We start from the raw sequence: 19756 nt of genomic DNA on the forward strand, positions 1-19756 counted from the left end.
CCGCACACAGGCACAGGTTTACCAAGACAGTTAAGAGGACTTTAGCAATGACTTTCATGAAATACTTTTCTGTGTCGCATTGCAGATAAGGAGTATCAGCACCCACCTGCTTTCAAAAATGTATGAAACATGGTGGTATAAGAAGAGAAAGTCCAAATGCTCAGAAGAATGTTTAATCTCTCTTCAGTGATTCATTGGAATGCTGATATAGGGGTTTAAGTATTTAAGTTCAGGTTATAAACACAATATTTGGACCATATAATGAGAGGGCAGATAAGGAAATTTCAAGGAAGAAAGGTAATGTCCATGACCCTACAATGAAAAAATGTGGAGAGAAGTCATTGTGACTCTACTTTGCCAACTAATATGAAAGAAAAATATGTGAAATTCTAGACTTAAGGTGATTTTGATCTGTAAAGTTTTCTATGTTGAGCTGGATAATAGACCTTGGCCCAGCACTGTAGTCAATGGGTATGCCATCTAATGGGGTCCTACCTGAGATAATCTTACCCCAGTTGTGGCTGAGCAGCTCCCAAACCAACCAAGGTGAATACCTTCAATCATACAACCAGCAGTATGCTGCATGTTTGAAATAAGGTTCTTTGTGTCATGTCAGCAAAATTTGAGAGGTTTGGTGATTTGAAGACATTATTTAAAACCATTTAAAATTAATGACTATAGCACTGAGTCAAGCATCAACAGTTCTCACTAAAAAAAAATAAAGGTTCCCTTCCCAAGAAAGAGTGACTGACAGAAAGTGAAAACATTTGATACCTTTATAAAAGTAGATAGTTGACTGTAGTTTTGAAACCAGACTCACTGGCCCGTTGGACAGTCTCAGGCATGTCGATGATTCATCTGACACAGAGTCCCAGGGAATGATTTCTTGTGAGCCTGTTCATTTGGATGTTGATCCAGGTTTCTATTTAAATCAGCACCTGAAGTGTGAATTAATCTGTGACATTTTTAACATGGTTCATGAGTCCAGATTTTGAATAATGATACTCCTACTGATCTCCTGCTAATTTTGGATTGATAGGTATATCATACCCAGACTTATAAATGTCTGGTCTATTTTTGGTAGTTTTTTTTTGTTCTTGGGTTTTTTTTTTTCTTTCTTTGTTTTTTTGTTGTGTTTTTTTTTTCTTTCCACTCTCTCTATTTTGGTGTTTTGGGTTTTTTGTGGTTTTTTTTTTTTTGGTGGTTTTTTCTTTATTTGTTTGGGTTTTTTTTGTTTTGTCCTATCCCCCCCCCCCCCTGCAATTTCTTGTCTTTTCATTTAACTAAACAGACTTCACTGGCAGTAACGGAATGACTGTCTTTGAGTTCAGTAGTTGGTCTCAGGAGCAAATGTACCCATTTCTGAGAGCAAAAGGAATCAGGAGGGTGGTAATGAAACTTGCAGCAAATCTCTGAGTTTGGTCAAAGTATTCCTTAAGTAATGACCTGTACTGGTAGGAAATTTTCTGTACTTATACCAGCTGTGGCATAACATCCCTACCTGCACAGCAGCATGAGTAAGAGAAGATCCCATTATCATATGGGATATGCGCACTGATTTCTTTTTGATGTGTGCTGAATTTATGATGCTTTGTCTGTTTCCTTTTCCTGAAAGTGTAACTGGACTAAACCTTAAAGAGTATTCTTTGAAAGAGAGCTTTGATTTAAGTGCTTTGGCACTTTGAAATAGTGCTTTGGCTTAAGCTTCACTAATACTAGTGAAGTGATAAGAGAGAGATTCTTGAAGTATTACTCATTAAGACACTAATCAAATGATACACATCCTGTACTGGTTGGATGCACTGAGAGTTGCCAGAAGTGGGAAAGATTTGAAGCTCTGCAGAAATTTGACAGAGAACTGTTAGGAAATGAAACACTGCAAGGTTTTAAGCTAAAGTCTGACATCTGTGAATGAAAGCAGCAGCTCAAATCAGTCAGAATTACTGCTGCTTTCCTGATTTACAGTAAAGGATCCATAGATATGAAAGCAAGGGTACATTTCCGAGAAAGAAATTTTGAAGAATGTAACTTAAGCGTGTTGTTACCTTTGGGCTTACTGCACTTCCGATTTAGCTGCAGACTTATCATTAATTCCATTTTTAATTTCCTTTCTTTCTTTTTTTTCTTTCAGATTCTCAAGAAGGAAACTACAAGTCAGAGGTCAACAGTAAACCCAGGAAGGAAAGGACAGCTTTCACCAAGGAGCAAATCAGAGAGCTAGAAGCAGAATTTGCTCATCATAACTATTTGACCAGGCTGAGGCGATATGAGATAGCAGTAAACCTTGACCTCACCGAAAGACAGGTACAAATGCAGAATAATGAACTTTAAATGCTTGCCCAATTTTTAGCAGTGGTAGAGAACTTGTCTATGTTACTAATAGGTATATTTGTATATCAGATTGAATGTTCATAGCAAAATGTTATAAAGGTATTACGTCTTTGCTATGCAATTTATATTTTCATATGTACCAGCTACTGATTAGTTTCATCTAGTAGGCAAAGATGGAAGATAAAAGAATGAGTAACATATCTGTTTAACTGGTGCACATCTTTTCTAATCTGTCCACACTGATGTGGCTGAAGAAGTGGTAGGTCCCAAATACTGCATGCACAAGCAGTTGATTTGCCTGCATGCAACAAATATGAGCATCTTGGTTTAGCCTATTAAATATATGCAGTTGCCATGTGTCCAGAGTTTCTGAACATCCTGTTTCCAGATGGCAGCAAGAATGGGAACACCAGCAAAACTGGAATACAGGCATTTTTAACTACTTTATCTTACCCGGTGCTGTGAAAGCAGAGGAGATGATGGAATTTCTTATCACTGTTATTGGTTTCCTGCTCACCAAACACTGGTTTGGGAGACACTTCTGCACATGCTCAAGTTTCATCATGCATGTTGTCACATTGGCTTGTAATGGAAATATTCATGTTAGGCATGTACTGAACTGTTTCAGGATCTCATCCCTAACCATTGAATAGGTAGTAAAATCACATTTCAAATACTAATTACACCAACATACAGATTTAAAAAATGTGTTTAATAAAGACGTTTAGAATACTGTGCTCAAATACACCAAATCTGATGAAATATTACCTACAGTTTTATCATTAAAATTGAAAGTTTTTTTCCCACTGATAGTTATCCTTTCTTCACGAATCACTATTAGATTGAGGGACTGGTTTAGATACAATCAGTAAGATCATAGAATGATGGTGGTAGAAGATGATGCTGTATCTGAAGATATATTCAAGGGAAGGTATAAAAATAGCACCGTGATTTGTGAACTCTAGATTTGAGAAGTTTTGCAATTTTCTTGTGTTTCATTAACACTGACTACAAGTAAACACCTCAGTGAAAATCAGTCTTTTCTATACATATGAACACACATTTACTCACACAAGCAAATGAAACAGTTTTTTTCTTTGAAGGCTTCTAGAGAATGGCTATCTCTTCCAGCTTGTCAAGAAGCAGCCAGTGATTTCTCTTGTTCTACTTCAACAAGTTGCCAGGTTCCAATGCGGTAATTTTCTGTTACTTAAATGTGTTGTATTTGTAAAGCACGCCATTTTGTATCAAACAATTGATAAAACTTAGAATTTTTCATTTCCACTGACTAAGGTAATCTGAGACGATTAGATTAACTTTCACACTTTATTTTGACAGCTAAGGAGAGTACGGATGAATTACTATCTCAGCGTGAAAGAATACATTAAAAGATGTATAACTGCCTGTCAATTTGATGTGAATCAGTCAGCTGAATTCAGAAAACATATCCCCATGTTTAATAATGGTGAATTTGGCCTGGAATTTAACTATTCTCCATGATAAATTCTTTATTCTTCAAAGGAGAGAAGTTGTACATTAGTACAACTAAATGAAGAAACAGTTCACTATGCTAAAAAACCCCAGTTAAACAGCATTTAAGATACTGATAAGGGTCAGGTGAATATCAGATATTGTCTCCATAGAAGAAAAGGCAGCCTATGCTATGGAAGTGCAAAGAATTCATTTAAGTCATGGGAGCACTTGCTATTTTCTTGCTGTCACATCATATCAGTTCTAAGCGTTCTGCTGATAATTGTGATAATTTCTATAGAATTATATTTAGTCTAATTATGTAATCTAATTCTTTGCTTCCCCAGATTATCACCGAGTGACAGCTGAGCTGCTAGAGATAACTCCCTTCCTTCCTTCCTTCCTTCCTGATTTCCTTCCTGCTTTCCTTCCTGCTTAAAGCCACCCTTACTTAGCAAAGGAAAGAATTAAGATTTTTAGCTTGATAAAGTCCAGTTCTGTATCTTACCACAGTAAAATGGTCTGAGGAAAAAAAAAAAAAGGGGGGGCAATAAAACCTGCATTGTTAATCGAAAACACAAAGAAAATGGAGAGGAAATTCTGGACATATTTTTCAGTTTCTGAGTCATACTAACGCAAGTGATGATGTCACTTCCAGTGTTGTCAATTAGAAATGCCTCTTTTTAAAAATCAAATATATTGCTTTGATGGAAAAAGGGTGTAATTAGGCATGGAACTGGGTGTGGGTTTCCATGGTATATGGCGATCTTCAGAAGCTGAATGCAGTAAATTAAAAGGCTTGACTCTTCTTTCATACTTGCTGTACATCAGTATTTCTTCATTGCCTTAAAAAAAAATTACTTCAGGGTGAACCTGGTGCAACACTAATGTTTCTTTATTTTTTTTTTTCCTTTTCAGTTAAAGGGCTGAGCTCATGTTAAGTACTTGTCTTTCTATCATTTGCAGATTATTCTTGAGTGGCATAGCAGCACTTGTTTGTTCACTATAGTTATTACTTTCTTTTACTAACTGTTTCAACAGAGGAGATCATATTTGATAAATATTTGAAGCAGATGTAACAAAACAATCCTTTCTCTAAAATTATTATGACCAAACTAAAATATATTTTTTGAATTCCAAAAAAAACCCACTCTCCAGTGATGTAGCATTTTTTAAGAAAATTGCTATTTTTGGAACAGCTTTCCTTTACTGTTTTCACCCCTAAAGACTGCATTGCAGAGAATGATACCTCATAAACAGTAGTTCTTTTGTTTAAAATAAGTGAACATATAAGTGATGACCTCGATATCATCACTCTCTTGATCTCTCATGAAATATTGAATTTGCACACAGAAAACTGAAACTTGCTTCACATAATACAACGACAATAACCAGCAGTGGGTGTTGGGTGAACTAACATCTGCTCAAAAAATAGGTTTGAAAGCAGACCTACCCCTTGATGGAATTAATTGTTTGGCATAATTGTTTTTACTAGGTTTTTAAAATTTACAAGCATCGTATTATTCAAAGGGAAAAAACTCCAAAAGTAATCTGGGGAAAGTATTGTTGGGTCATCCTAAATTACAGCTTTCAGTTATATCCCAAGATGTGAGATAAATCACAGAGCCTTGTGTCTTAAGGCAGCTCGATCTACCTCTTGCCTATAGTGATAATTTCAGCCATACGCTGCAGCTTAGAAGAGGCACTGACCAACTAACACTTCATAATTACCTGTCTGGTATTTAAACAAGCTGTAGAAAAAAACACGTCTGACCATATTCAAAATGTATATAAGGGTGTTGAGGTTTTCTACAGGCATCATCTGACTTTTGAAACAACTCACAGAAACAACAACAAGATCAGAGCAAACATAAATGACTCATGGAAGGCCCTTTCACAAAAATAGTAATGAAAAAAAACCCCTCACAACATATGGATCAGGAGAAGGAATTAATCCTATCACTCCCTAAAAAGGAAACCTGACTTACAAGACAGGAGGATGAAATGAAATAAGTGCCTCAATTGCCCAGATATTGAGAGTGCACTTTGACAGCATTATAAGCACATCTGGTGGTAGGATGGGTCTATTATGGTATTGTAAGAATTCCAGCAGTATAGATATATGTAATTCCTGCCCCATCTCCTATAGAATGCACTCACAATCCCTGTTCAGCCAGCAGTTAATAATTTTCAACTGGCAGGCCCCTATTTTGGAAAGCCAGTTAGACTAAAAACTGTCTTTTAGCTCCCTAGATATTTCTAACCTTGACAAGCGCATTCTTGGCTTTTTTGTACATCCAAATAAACCTGGAGAAGGTTCCATGCAGACTTTTTAATATCTCGCTGTGGGATGAGGAGAGGAAGCAGCTGCAGTGGGGTATCAGAGGCGTGGCAAAATGGACATTTTTATGGAGTTGGTCCTGCCAAATATAGAAGGAGTAGGAGATCTTTCCACCTCACAAGATCTTTTTGCATGGAGCTAATCAAATGAGTAATGTTGCAGTTCTGCAGGCCAGCTAAGGTTACCGGAATAAACAGTCCAAACATGTAATGCTTCTGTTTGCCAACATAAACAGAAAATCCCACCTAGTCAGATTAAATTCTGCTGATGGCAATGAGAAGGTTTATTTCTTTTTTATTTATATATTAGTGTGAGGTGTCTCTGCCCATGGCAGAGGAGTTCGAATTTGATGATCTTAAGGTCCTTTCCAGCCTTAACTATTCTATGATTCTGTGATTCTTCTTAACTTTAATTTCCAGTACCCACTCAGAAGCCTATCATTTATACAAGCCCTGAAGCCATTGATTTTGCACAGACAACAAAATTTTTTTGTCAAAATAAAGATTGATTTTGCATCTGTGTTTGGCTTCTGTGTATGTGGTACCAACACAGGATGGGTGACAAAGGAAAAAGCTTTGTAATGACTTTTTCTAACAGAAAGAGAAGCAAGTAATGTTATTTAAATGTATTTGGGCAGTGTTGGCATAGTACCGTAACCCACGCTGTAGCACTGTATTGTTATGACTATACAAGTAATGAATTAAGTTTTCCATCAGAAAAGTTTCCACAATGCTTCATCATCAGTGACGTCATTAAAATTCTTTTCAGTATTGCAGAACTCAGGTGAAGCTAACCACTGCATTTTTCAGACTTGACCTCTAAGGTAAGAGTAGCATCCCTTAGTCACCCGGGTGAGAAACCAGGGAGTTCAGTGTTCCTTAATTATTTGTTTGTTCTGAACCACCTCTGGAAGAGTAGATGTCTTTCCATGCGTCACAGAGCATGACTAGTTTCCTGCTCTAGGAAACCAGATTTCTAAGGTTAGGTGGTGACATTACTCCCCTGTATACTTTCAAACAAAGTCAAACAATGAATTGATAGCACAAGCTTGACCATCTAGGTCTGATTTGTTGCGCTGTCACGTCTTCTCTGAAAGGCAGCTGCTCATGCCAAGCTTCTATGTATTAAGCACCCTCTATACACACTGTAATAATGAGACTGTGTGGCTTGAAATCCTTTGGATTATTTGTTTTATTTAAAGTAGCACTCTTAATAAAATAAAACTCACTAATACTTTTATATTTGTCTTGAGCAATATAAATACCAGCTGTAAGAGTTCCTGCGCTCAGTTCTTTCTTAGGAAAGAACACTCCTGGCAAACTTAATTACAACTTGTGCATAATTTTGATTTGTACCGTAATTCTTCTAAAAAAGAACATGGCAGAACTTCAAACAGCATATTTATTTCTGCACTATTGGTTGAATTCAAACAAGCAGTTCCATGTGCAAAGATCCTCAAAGCTGTTAGTTTACAATGGGCCCTACACCTGCACGAGAAAGCCCCTGAGGTTCTGGGTGGGAAGAAAAGTCTGTCTGTGCCAAGCAACATATGTGATATAGACAGAAATAATAGCAGCTCATACAGCTGCTTTTACAAAATGAGTAAGGCTTTGCTGTCCTCTACCCCTAACTTTTATTAGACACAAGTTGAGAAAGATGCAGATTCTTCTGTTGCATGTTTAAGAAGATAGGAGATTTTTAGGTTTGTATGGTCACTTTAAGAACCACAGAGAAGAACAAATGATATTGGAGAATTACAAATAAACATGTAGAATTTTCAGGGCACTGGGAAATGTAGAATATCTTCCTGGTTTCTTCTTCCCAAAGTAGTAGCAAAAGAAAAAAAAAGCACCAATCTACTTAGCTGAAAGCCAGTCCTGATTACCCACCATCCTTTAACTTTCGCCCTCAGCTGATCTGCGCAAAACGGTGCAGAATGATGCATATTAGAATTTTTTTCTTGTGAAATAAAATGCCCTAGATGTAATTCATGCAGGTAAGTGCCTATTCGAATAAGAGGCAGAGTTTAGCTAAAGGTGTTCTTCCCAACAAATTAGTTTCCACCATGTGTTTCTTCTGTAGATTTTTATATATATGCAAAGGAATTGGATGAAGGTAGATTCTAAAAAGATACATTGTAGAAGAATAAGGTAGATGGAGTTCTAGCAGCAGCCCCACAGGTTGCCTTTCTATGCCCCTTGCCAAAAAAAAATAGATTAATTTTAATTTAATTAGATTATGTACAACAAGTCAGTAGGTAGAAAGAACCTGAAATAGTGTGTTCCTTTCTGCTTAAGGTATGTTAACCTTGAAACTGATTTAAGAGAGGTTCTGAATAGGAAGGGTTAGCTGTTTGATCATGAAATTAATTTTGAAGATCACTGGTGGAAAAGGTGACAGTGCTTTGGATGGAGTAGAGGGAGGTAAACTGAGTACTCTCAAAGACTTCTGGAACTGGAATGAAAACCCTCCTATCACTGCTCTCTGAAATATAATGTCCATTCCAACCCTGTCTAAACGTGGGAGGTAGAAAGGAAAATGTATCACCTAAGCAGTAACCAAACCTCAGCTGACTTCTATGTAACAAAAAACCAGAACACACTCCTACACCTTCCTGGGTGCCAAAAGCTCCAACTGTCCTTTGTGCACCTGCCAAAACCTCCCCTTTTTCTCAACAGCTGCTGCAATGTACTTGTGCACATTCAGGGCAAAGTCCTGTAACGTAACACAGAGCAGTTCACTTTAAATCAGTGAGCAGGTGACCTCAATAGTTTTAATCAGAAGGTTCTGGTACCATCCATTAATTTCCAAAGTAAAGTTAATTTTCTACAGTTGACGTATTTTAGTACTATCTTGTAGTAACGAAGAAGACATTTAATAAGAAAACATTTAATACTCTTTAAACTGGTTTAAACTGATGTCTTTAAACTGGTTTTAAGCTCAGAAGAAATTTAAGATTTTTAAGGTTTTTTTTGTTGTTGTTGTTGTTCTTTTTATTTGATAGAAATTGGAATTCCTTTAAATCATATAGGGAAGAAAGTTAAGTTTAATTGAATAAAACTACCTTAATTTCTCTCTTATGTATCCAGCATGACTGAAACCCAGCTGAACTATTTAAAATCTTCTGTTACCTTTAGTTAATGAAGTGAACTGATAACTCTGACTGCCATTTCTGTAGATATTTTAAATGAATAGATTTGACTCTTCTGACACCTATATTTAGTCATAACCTAGAATAAGAAAAAAAAAAAAAACAAACCTTTTCTGGTTTTACATCCGTATTTGCTTTTATAAGTATGTGGAATAAACGATCATAAAAATAATACCTCTATATTGGAAAAAAGGTAAGTTTCAGCTGTGTAACAGCAGTGATTTCTGTAGAGTTCAGAAGTTTGACTTTCTTTTAAACTTGGCAGCATTAAGTGTTGTATCCAAAAATAACAGCACTGTTTTTAGAGCCAAAAAAAGTTGAGAAGTAAACTTTTATTTTATTTTTTATTTTGAAAAGTCAGGGTTAATTTCTGTTATCTACACGTTTGTCTGCATTAGAGGAGAGTAAATTGACAGATTATAAAAAAAGATAAATAAAATTGAAAATGGCTGACCAGGTGCAGAATGCTTAAAAGGCTTGGTGATGTGCTCTTCCTGACACATCATTTAGGTATAATAAAACATGGAATTCGGGGTACTAACTTCAAAGACTCAGAAATATGCATCTCTTATAGCAAAATATCAGTTTCAACTGGCACAATGCTCTTGCTTCTAATTTTTAAGTTTCGTGAAGTGGAAGACCTCAAATTTTAATCTCATTTGGGGCTCATGCCACAGAAACCTGGAATAGAAAACCAAATTTTAGGAATGACTTTTTCATTTCGGAAAAGAGCTTTTTAAAAGAGAAATGTCTTTTTTTTCTTAAAAGAAGACAGGCAGCAGACAGTGCAATTAAGGTAGTCTATAGTCATTCATGCTCTGATTTTTCAGACAAGAATGTCTTTATTAAAAATTAATCATCAATTATAGAAGGTATCTGTTTAGCTTTTCTCTGTAAGTACAGAATGCTAAAATCTCATGTCAAAAGGAAGTATCTGTACTCTACACAGCAAGGTAGAAGTCAATTATTCTCAAAGTGAATGTGACTGAAATGCTCTGCTGGAGAGAGTACTAAATCAGGTGATGCCCTCATTTGGAACCAAAATGATATGTTGATGTCTGCATCATGAAGTTGTATTAAAGATATATAATGCAAGACAGAACATAATGTGGCCCTTAAGTCTACTAAGGACCTATATCTCATAAGTATATAATGATGACTTCAGTATTGTAGGCACTAAGAACGTCAGCCTCCTTGTTTTAAATCTTTTCCCATGATTCCTATAGAGTAGACCTTAAAATAAATTGGTCACAGCAAAAACATTTATCTTGTACATCAGGAGATGTGCAATGTGAAATCATTTACTCGTATCTTAAGTAACAGTCTAATCATCAGATGTGGAGATGCAGATGCTAAACAACTTGTTGACTAAGGGAAAAGGAACCGTGCTTTCATGCCAGAAAGCAGATGTGCACAATAGACTGGTTCATAAGTGCTGATTTAGAAACAGCTGTTAGTGCTACCATCATCTTTAATATAGTTCATTTCCCTCCACTTCCTTTGTTTTCCTTACGTACAGATGCTTGCTCTATAGTTAAGTTGTGCTATTCAGAGGGTGGAGAAAAGGGAGTGCATTTTAATAAATAATAGGCAATCTGGACCTGATTCTGGGAGGTGGTGAGCACACTCAGCTCCTGTTGGAGCCAACTTAGACTTGAAAAGCAGCATAAAAAGGTTCATCAATATCAAGTTTGTCACAGTAGATCTTTACTTGAAAAAGATACCATTTTTGCCAAAGCTGTAAAAAATGGCACAAGCTAGTTCTTTCATTGGAAAAAAGTTCTAGAGTTTTTCAAGTTCAGTTCAGTAAAGGCTTTTTCTCCTTTATATTTCCTTTTTGTTTTTCTTTCAGTTGTTCTATCTTTTCACTTTTGCTCTTTTGCCCTTTCTTTCATTTTCTCTCCTTTTTCTTTCTACTCTCTCATTTTTGTTTCTGAAGTTGTTTTGTACTGCTGCAAGCTTTGTGCAGCACCTTTAAGTTTCAGTTGAGTTGTGGATTTGGAAAGCAGTTTTCCATGAATTCAGATAAATTGACACTCTGAAGCACTTCACACAAAGTTTGCTTCGCTTCCTTCCCATTATTAAAATGTAGATGGATCACATTATCAGTAACAACTATACCCTCCATAATTGACTCTTCAGTTCTAAAGGAAGTTCAGAATTCCAATATCTGAATTTGATCTCTAGAGGAAATAACAAGTGAAGTACCTGTCTCATATTATTAGCACATGAGCATTAAAGTCTTCATTTAGAGTCCACTGAACTCTATGGAAAAACTCACATTGACATTAGTGCACTTTGGACCAGGTCAAAAGTGGATTTCAGTACTTTATAATGGAGGATATAAAGAAATCTATAGAAAATACCTAACATTGCCTCATCTAAGAGTCCTGCAGTACATTAATGCAGCAAAAGGTATAAAAATAAAATATTTTCAATTATAAACTCCACTATAGCGAACTTCTAGATTTTGCAAATAAACTTTGACATACCAAATAGTTTCTTGTTTTATGTTCTCTAAATCAGATACAGATTAATAGAACTAATTAAGGAAAAAAAAACTAAAGTTTTTTTTGTTAACCTTTTTCTTGTTTAAATTACTGCCATTTTCTCTGTATGCAAAGCCTCACAGGCTATATGCTAGTCAGTAGTAGATATATATTCTCCTGTGGGAGTGTCAGGATTACTGACTTCCTTCTACACTCAAGAGAGTGCACGCAAAGGCAGCTGGTGTCCTTTCAGCCCTGTTTTCCTTAAATGCCATGTTTCTGCCATGTGCAGATGCAGCATTGCATGCTGATCCTCTGAGGAATTTATAAATGTGTCTTGCATTTATTCTTGAAAAGGGAAATCATCATCTTTTAATTGATTTATATCAGCTAATACACAGACACTGACCTAGACTCATCCCTGGTGGAGGTATTTCAGGGTATGGTTGGATGAGCTAGTCTGAGGGTAGATGATCTGAATGAAGAGGTATACCCCAGCTTGACCTTAGTTACTCATTACCTGGAAGCTGGTGCCTATCAGTTCTGCTGGTTTTAATGCTTAAGGAGACAGACTGCCCTCGACTGCGGTTTTGTGAAGTGATCTGAATTACGAAAAGCATCAGCAACAAAATTTTGTAAGAAAAAATGGAAAACAAAAAAAGAACAATTTATAAAATGAAGTAGAAAATGGTCAAAAAAAAAAAGTCAGGCTAGCAGGCATGAGAGTTTAGCTGTCTGTGAGAGAAGGACAGAAGTGAGCGCCTGTATCAGCAGCCAGGCAGTTGCCATCCTGCTCATGTCTGTCCCAGCCAGAAGACTGTAGAAGTACTAACTTCAGTTTCGCAGGTATACAAAAATGAAATAGGTGCACCCCGAAGGTGGTTTGCCTGGATCTCTCCTGTTCCAGTAAGTCAAAGTAGGTTGAATCCAGGCTGTGGATTGCAATTTTTTCCTTCAAATACATAGTAGTCACTTTCCTTGACAATTTTTGCACACATTATTATTTTGTTTTAGGCTTTCAAAGCTATGACTTACTCTGTGAATGTTCAAGGACATAAAAACAGCTGGAGAATTACTTATATCTTTTAAATATCAGTCCAGTCCTGTAATTTCTTCATAACAAATAAAATTACCTTAGCTCTTATTTCAGAAGGAGAGTGATAATATTCTGTGGTACTGGGTTTAATTCAAAGTATATGGAATCCAAAACGTATTATTTTTGTATTTAGGTTATGGCTGCAGTTGCACCTACTGCAGTCTGGCACTAGTACACTAGTGTTTTCCACAAGAGAAAATTCATTGTCTTAAAAACAAAAAATAAACAAAATGACATCTTAACTTGTCCCAGAAAGCTGCCAGTGCTGTACTAATGCTGTGCCCTTTTGAAGACACTCTTTCCATGATTACCTCTGATACGTGACCTGAGTATAATAATTCCCAGCATCACAGCAGCCAGTAAATAAATACCTTCCCCTTTACACTCATTTCACTTTACAAGCCAAATTCTTTGGCTCTGATGAGTTGACTAAAGGAAAGGATGTGCTGTGCTTTGAGGCTGTTAACTAACCTGGAATCATTTTGTTCTGGTCCCAAGTGATTGACTTTAACAGCTCACGTTGGCTTTAACAGGCATATAGAGTATAAAAACCTAAATATACCTCGCTTCTCACATACGTACATACAGACAAGTGACATTAACTATCAGTTCAAATGTAGTAAAATTTTAATGTAAAATTCAAAGTGATAGTAAAGGTTAAACACTGTGATGTTTCCTGGATGTGTAAGACAGATTCAGCAAAACAGCATTTTTGTGGCTCTATTACTCATGTTGTACAATATGTCCTGCTGTGCCTGCTCCTTGCTGTTTCTTTTAAAACTCTGAAACACATTCTGCTAAATGCAGCAGAGGATACACCAACATTGCAAGCCTTCTTGCTTTCTTTCCAAGTGAAAAGCTGCAGACATCGTTTATTTTTCTGTGGAACCTCCATGTGAAAAGCTGCACAGGCACACACACACGAGATATTTTAGCAACATTAAGCAGCTCAAACCTCACAATCTCCTATTAATACTGTTTTCAGTGACAATATTTTAAGTCGAATTGAAATCAGCCTTTGTTCTGGTTTAATATATTTGACAGATGCTATACACATATTTTCTTTTTTTGTTTACTTTTCTTTTGGCTCTTGGAAAAAAAGTCCTTGTGTTTTGAAGTGCTGGTTCTTTAGAACTGTGCAAATAATTAAGGTTTACTTCCCCCCCCCCCCCCCCCCCCCCATATTTCTATACAGAGAAGGGGAGAAGGGAAAATGAGTTTCAGCTGGAGTAAAATCTTGGGGTTTAATGTGACTTAAATACAGATACATTTTTAATCTTTCATGCTGTGAATCTCTTTTCCATTCTCATCTAAAATTATTTGCTGATTTTGACTAAAAATCATAAATGCTTTGCCCTATGGCTTTGAGGGTGTTTATTTGTATGAAAAATTTGACTAGGGTCTATGGCTAAATGGACCAGAATTGAGGATAGACTCAACTAGAATCACTTAAATACATTTGTGAAATAGACAGGGAAGTTCTATGTTCTGATAGTAAGAAATGTTCTTCACATACTTCAGCAAATAAATAAATAAAAAAGAGCTTTTGAAGTGCTCCATCTGAAACTTACCACAGAGTTTACAGGAATAAACAGGCAGAAAGGAATGCAAACTTTTCAGTCCACATTAGTTTCTGAAGTAACTATCCTCCTCTGAAGGTTAATTACAAGCACTGTAAGCGCAAGGGGCAGCAGTATCTGTCCCTGCCACCACATGGGGCTCTCTATTACATGAAATGTAGGGGTTTCTGCACAGTTCCTTCATGGAAACCCTTTTCTATCTATTTCTCTAACTATGAAATGTCATTAATACATTTTTCAAGAATATGTGATTTTTTTTTTAATGCTTTCTAAAGGGCTCTGAGATCTTCCTGGGAGCTGTCTGCTGCAGATAGCCCCGCTGCCTTCTTGCAGTACCCCTTTTCCTCCTTTGCTGTTCTTATCCTCATATCCCCAGTGTTCACATCCTATCCAAAACTGGAGTGCCTGCTCTTCAGGGAAGGGTTGATAAGCTTTTTACCATACAGACAGAAAGGAAAAAAACCCAAAACAATACAGCCCAGTGCTGTGCTACAGCTATAAAGATCATTGTTACCTTCAATGACCCCATCTTTATTTTCTTGTTTTGTCTTCTGCAAAGGTTAAAGTTTGGTTCCAGAACAGACGAATGAAGTGGAAGCGGGTAAAAGGGGGCCAGCAAGGGGCAGCAGCCCGGGAGAAGGAACTGGTGAATGTGAAAAAGGGCACATTGCTCCCCTCTGAGCTCTCTGGCATTGGCGCAGCTGGTCTCCAGCACACAGGGGACTCACTAGCGAACGACGACAGCCACGACAGCGATCACAGCTCTGAGCATGCACACTTATGATACACAGAGAGTGTCCCAGCTCCGTTCTCAGGAAAGATGCTTTGCTGGCAAGCCTTACACAGGCATCGTTTACGTATGCAAGTGACTCTGGCAGTGATTTTTAAAGTTGTTTGGAAAATTCAGGCTTATTGTGTCTGGTTTTCTTGATTTTTAGATGGTTTACAGTAAGTGCCATGTCTTAAAGGTGCCTCAAGAGTGGAGAAGTGGAAGACAAACTTACTTTGAACATTCCACATTTGTTTGTCATGTTTATGACAGTGGGCAGGTATTTTTGCTTTAGCTTGCACTGAAAATTACATTGCTCTCAACAGACGTTATATTCTGAAAACCACAGTGCCACAAAATCACTATCTAGTGGATAAGAAATGTATTTTAACTCTGTATATATTTACCTTACAGCATTTTCCTGTCTTCACTAATTTTAGCAATGCATTCATATTAGCTGATGGCAATAGTCACTCAAGACAATAAATGGCTTTTTGTCTCTTTATTTTTGTTTTGTTTTTCCAAAGACATACAATACATGCAGATACTTTTGTTCAAGTAGAGAACAACACAGTAGTGTCTGCTAGGACACGTACTTGTATGACAGACAAAACAAACCTTATGTTGCATTTACTATCAACTGCTGCTAATAGGGTATTATTAAACTTACCTAGCTCCTCAATTCTTCTATCTTATAACTGCAAAAAAAAAAGATTTTTAGGATCATAAGGATAATCCAGTAACCTTCCAAAAATGTCATGTTCCACTTATGCTCAGTGGAAACTTCCTGAAGGATTATTCATTTCTACTTTGTCATTATTGAGTACATTGATAAATACTGACACTCTGCAGAAATGTCGCTTCATCTTCAGTTTAGAAAAACAGCAGTTAAGCTGAAAGTTATTATCAACCATTTATGTTGGTAGAAATCAAAATATGAAGGTAACTCAGTATTGTGTCCCATGTGTAAAATCAAGACACATTTTCTGTTATAAGCTTTTGTGTACATACAGGCAAATACCAAAATGCCAAAATTAATGCAAACCATTGATTGTACTTTGTAAAGAAATATGTTTAATAAATAATCCTTTTTAAATAATTCTGGTCTCTCTACAGTGATTTCATAGAATATTTTAAGTGTTTCTTTTGTAAAAGTCCTAAGCAGCTCTGCCTTTTTGGGGTCTTTTGGAATGTAGTGGACAACACAAAGCTATGTCTTCAAATTTAGACTTTTAATCTTGGATAAACCTTCTACATTGATCCATGTGGGAAACTCTTTCCTTTAGCAGGAAGAAGACATCTAGCAGTTAATAATGTCTTCAGCCAAAACCAACAAGAATCTGTTAAACCATTTTCCCAGATTTAGAGCAAATATAAAGGATTATTTTATACCTCATGGAAATGGGTGAAAGGGAATAAACATCAGGAAGGGACACATAATATATTGCTGTTGTTCAATAAAGCTGTCCAGAAGAAAAAAAAACTCCAGAGCAATTTTGAGATGAATTGGACTGGGCAGTGTGATAGAAGGAGACAAGTGGAAGAAAGAGCGAGTAAGAAATGTGCATATCCTAGTAAATTCTTGTGAGCATTCGCTGCAGCTCTGCTGCGTGAAGCAGTAGGGCATCAAAAAACTTAAATGTGATCAGGAACTCTGTGTCTGTTTTTCAAATCGTTTTCACTGTAGATTTGATCTTTCTTGCACATTAATTGTTGTCATGATCATTTTAGTTTAAAATGTCCAAGCAATGGGTAATTAATTTCTTTAAAGTCTTCAGAGCATTTTATTGATTTCAGCAGCTAAGGTGTTTGCTTTTCTTTCTCAGTTCTTTTTCAAATGCCTTTGTCATATAAAATTGCTGTGGATGGGAGTAGGATAGAGAAGTAAGTCAATTTCTTGTGAATACTTGATAGTTTTTATTTCATGGTTGGATGGGAAAGGTTTTTTTGGGTGGTGATTTTCAAAACAGGAAAAATCTCCAGTGATTCAGACTAAAGCTTTTCATTCTTGTCTGGTTTGTTTGGGTTTTTTTTCCCCTCTTAAATGAAATAGAGCTAAATTTCAAAATGAAAAATTAGAGTGAAAATTTGAAAAAATAATCTTGAATTTTCAAATAATGCCTTTTAACAACAGAGATTTTTCCAAATATAACATGACTTGTTTTGCTAGTAGAGAGGGGAGAGATTATTGTCTTTCAAATACTCTGATTGACAAAAATGCCTTTTTAGGTTTGCAGAACTGTTTGCTGCTGTCTTTCATAAAAAGTTTAAGACTGAATCTGAAAAGGGATCAGCCAAGTTTGAGCTGACATTTCACAAAACAAATGGAAGTGCTTTATTTATATTACCAGAAATGCACCATCAACATGTTCCTAGCCCAAGGCATTTTGAGAGGTGTATTATTCTGTTGGAGGCACAGTGATTGGACTGGGTTACTTGAAGAGGAGGAGCAACCGGTATGTGTGATGATGGCAATCTGTGAGCCATAATAATCTCATTACCAGGAAGAATTCTTTCCTACTGAGAGATAGTATTTTTCCATTTTCCTAGTTTTAACTGAATGTGTTGAGACTTAAAGCACAGGTTGAAGAGAAAGAAGCATGCAAATGAATTTACAGTGCTAGGAAAATTTTTGTTTAGATAATTGAACAAACCTTCATACAAAGGGCCAAGTTACTTTATACTACAGGAAAAAAAACAAACAAAAACTACTAACAAAATTCATAATTTCCCATATTTTAAAAGCAGCTCAGACTGTGAATGTGGCTGTAAAGCGCTAACTCTATGTAGTAACCTCTGATATTGCTTAAAGACCTCTGGTGGCTTTAAACAACTGTTTTGTGGGTACATCATTGGTGAGTACAATATGGTGCAGAGATCCCACAGTGGCAGAAGTTGAAGCTATGATGTCTAAGCACAGTGGGCTTCCTACAATGATCTTGCAGGAATTTACTTACAAGCACAGCCCTACAGAAATACAGACATGCTTCCTCCAGATTTCAGCTAGCTCGTATAAGCCACACATAGCAGCAATGAACACCCTGAGCTCTAACTCCACATTGTGGGTTAGCTCCACTTTGCTAGTCTGCTCGGCAGGACTCATCAATACAGGAGATACCTCATCTTGTTCTAAACACCCCAATTACTCAAACATCGTCTTATGGAAGACCCTGGGATCAGCCATCTGCTGTAACGAGTTACAAATTTCTAACGAAGTTTTAGCATAATTTTGTTGCTGAAAACAGCTATGGATAAAGGCTTTTGAACTATAAGCTGAAGTTTTATTTTATCTTCATTGTGATTTGCCCAGAGTTGTGCAGGCACTTGGTTATAGAGTGAAATGCAATGAAACCTGGTTTAGTTCATTTATCTTTATTAGTTCCTGTTATTAAATAGTGGCTAATCAATTTTCATGACTTATTGTCAGTGGATCATGCTTCCAAAAACCAATATTGTAGTTTTTGAGTTACAGTAATTTTGATATTGCATCTATTCAGAGTCTACCTCTCTTTGATGTTCTGTTGTTATCATATCACTGAGCCAGACACAGAAATGTGTACTCTTAGGAAACACACAGAAAATACGATTCACTGTTAAAATGCAGTGATGCTTAACAGTTTCATTTTTCACCATGATGGATGGTAATTCTTTTTTCTGCTATCTCTGAGGTATGAGGCTACATACTATTTGCAGGGTTTCTTTCTCTTCCCTTATGACTGTTGAGTTTTTATTTTGTTTTGTGTTCTTGTTTACTATGACTTCATTGTTTTAAGATTAATTTTGACAAAAGCAGGTCAAGAGGTGTGGTTAAAATAACACCATTGCAAACTGGCTGAATTTATTAAATCACATATTGGAAATAGCTTTGGAGTTTAGTTAAGTGCTTGTCTTTTCTTAACTTTGTTTTCATCAGATCTAAAAATAGTCAAAAAAGGAGCACAAGAAGGAGAGATTCTATACCTGTAGCTTTCCACTAGAGGCCAAGTTTCAAGGTAGTTTATATAGGCTGCTTTCTGAAATGAAGGCTCTGACTGCTGCAATAATATTATTTGTATAAATAAAGAAAGAAACACCATTAGGACATGCACTCTTGGTAGCTATGAGGAAACACAGTTATGTAAGTTAGGGACAAAATGTCAGCTTGAGCCTTCACTTAGAATTTCCTGGCTTCAGTCAGTTTATGTCTCTCGGGTGAGCTTGTATTTAATAGAGTACATGCAGTATTTAAGATCGGCTACAAGATTCAAGAAATTTTAAAGAGTAATGTTTAACCAGTTATGTACCGTAACTTAATAAAGCTATGTAATGTGTGTGGATTGAAAAGGAAAATTCTGCACACAACCTGTCTATATTAATTTTAAAAAGGCCATGTAGCTGACAACCAGCAGTAACTGTCATAGGGCTTCAATGATGATTACCTCAGATTAATAAGGCCTTACTAGAGCTCATTTGCTTTTATATATTTCTGTTCATTTTCATTTTAAGCCCATAGCCTTTTGACATCATTTACAGCTGAAAGCCACAGCATG

General features: G+C 36.4%; 1 protein-coding gene across 1 annotated transcript in view; it reads left to right on the forward strand.

Moving 5' to 3' along the window:
- Nucleotides 1-16326, forward strand: part of MEOX2 (mesenchyme homeobox 2) — a 53760-nt gene extending 37434 nt beyond the window's left edge. The window contains exons 2-3 of the mRNA XM_061469228.1: nucleotides 2132-2304; nucleotides 15018-16326. Coding sequence (XP_061325212.1) covers nucleotides 2132-2304; nucleotides 15018-15242 — 398 coding nt within the window. The 3' untranslated portion in view covers nucleotides 15243-16326. The remainder of the gene's footprint in view (nucleotides 1-2131; nucleotides 2305-15017) is intronic.
- Nucleotides 16327-19756: the final 3430 nt, after the last annotated feature.

This window comes from Pezoporus flaviventris, unplaced genomic scaffold, assembly GCF_033815535.1.
Source record: "Pezoporus flaviventris isolate CSIRO_AGI_PZ_B2104156 unplaced genomic scaffold, CSIRO_AGI_Pfla_v1 ptg000055l, whole genome shotgun sequence".
Lineage (NCBI taxonomy): Eukaryota > Metazoa > Chordata > Aves > Psittaciformes > Psittacidae > Pezoporus > Pezoporus flaviventris.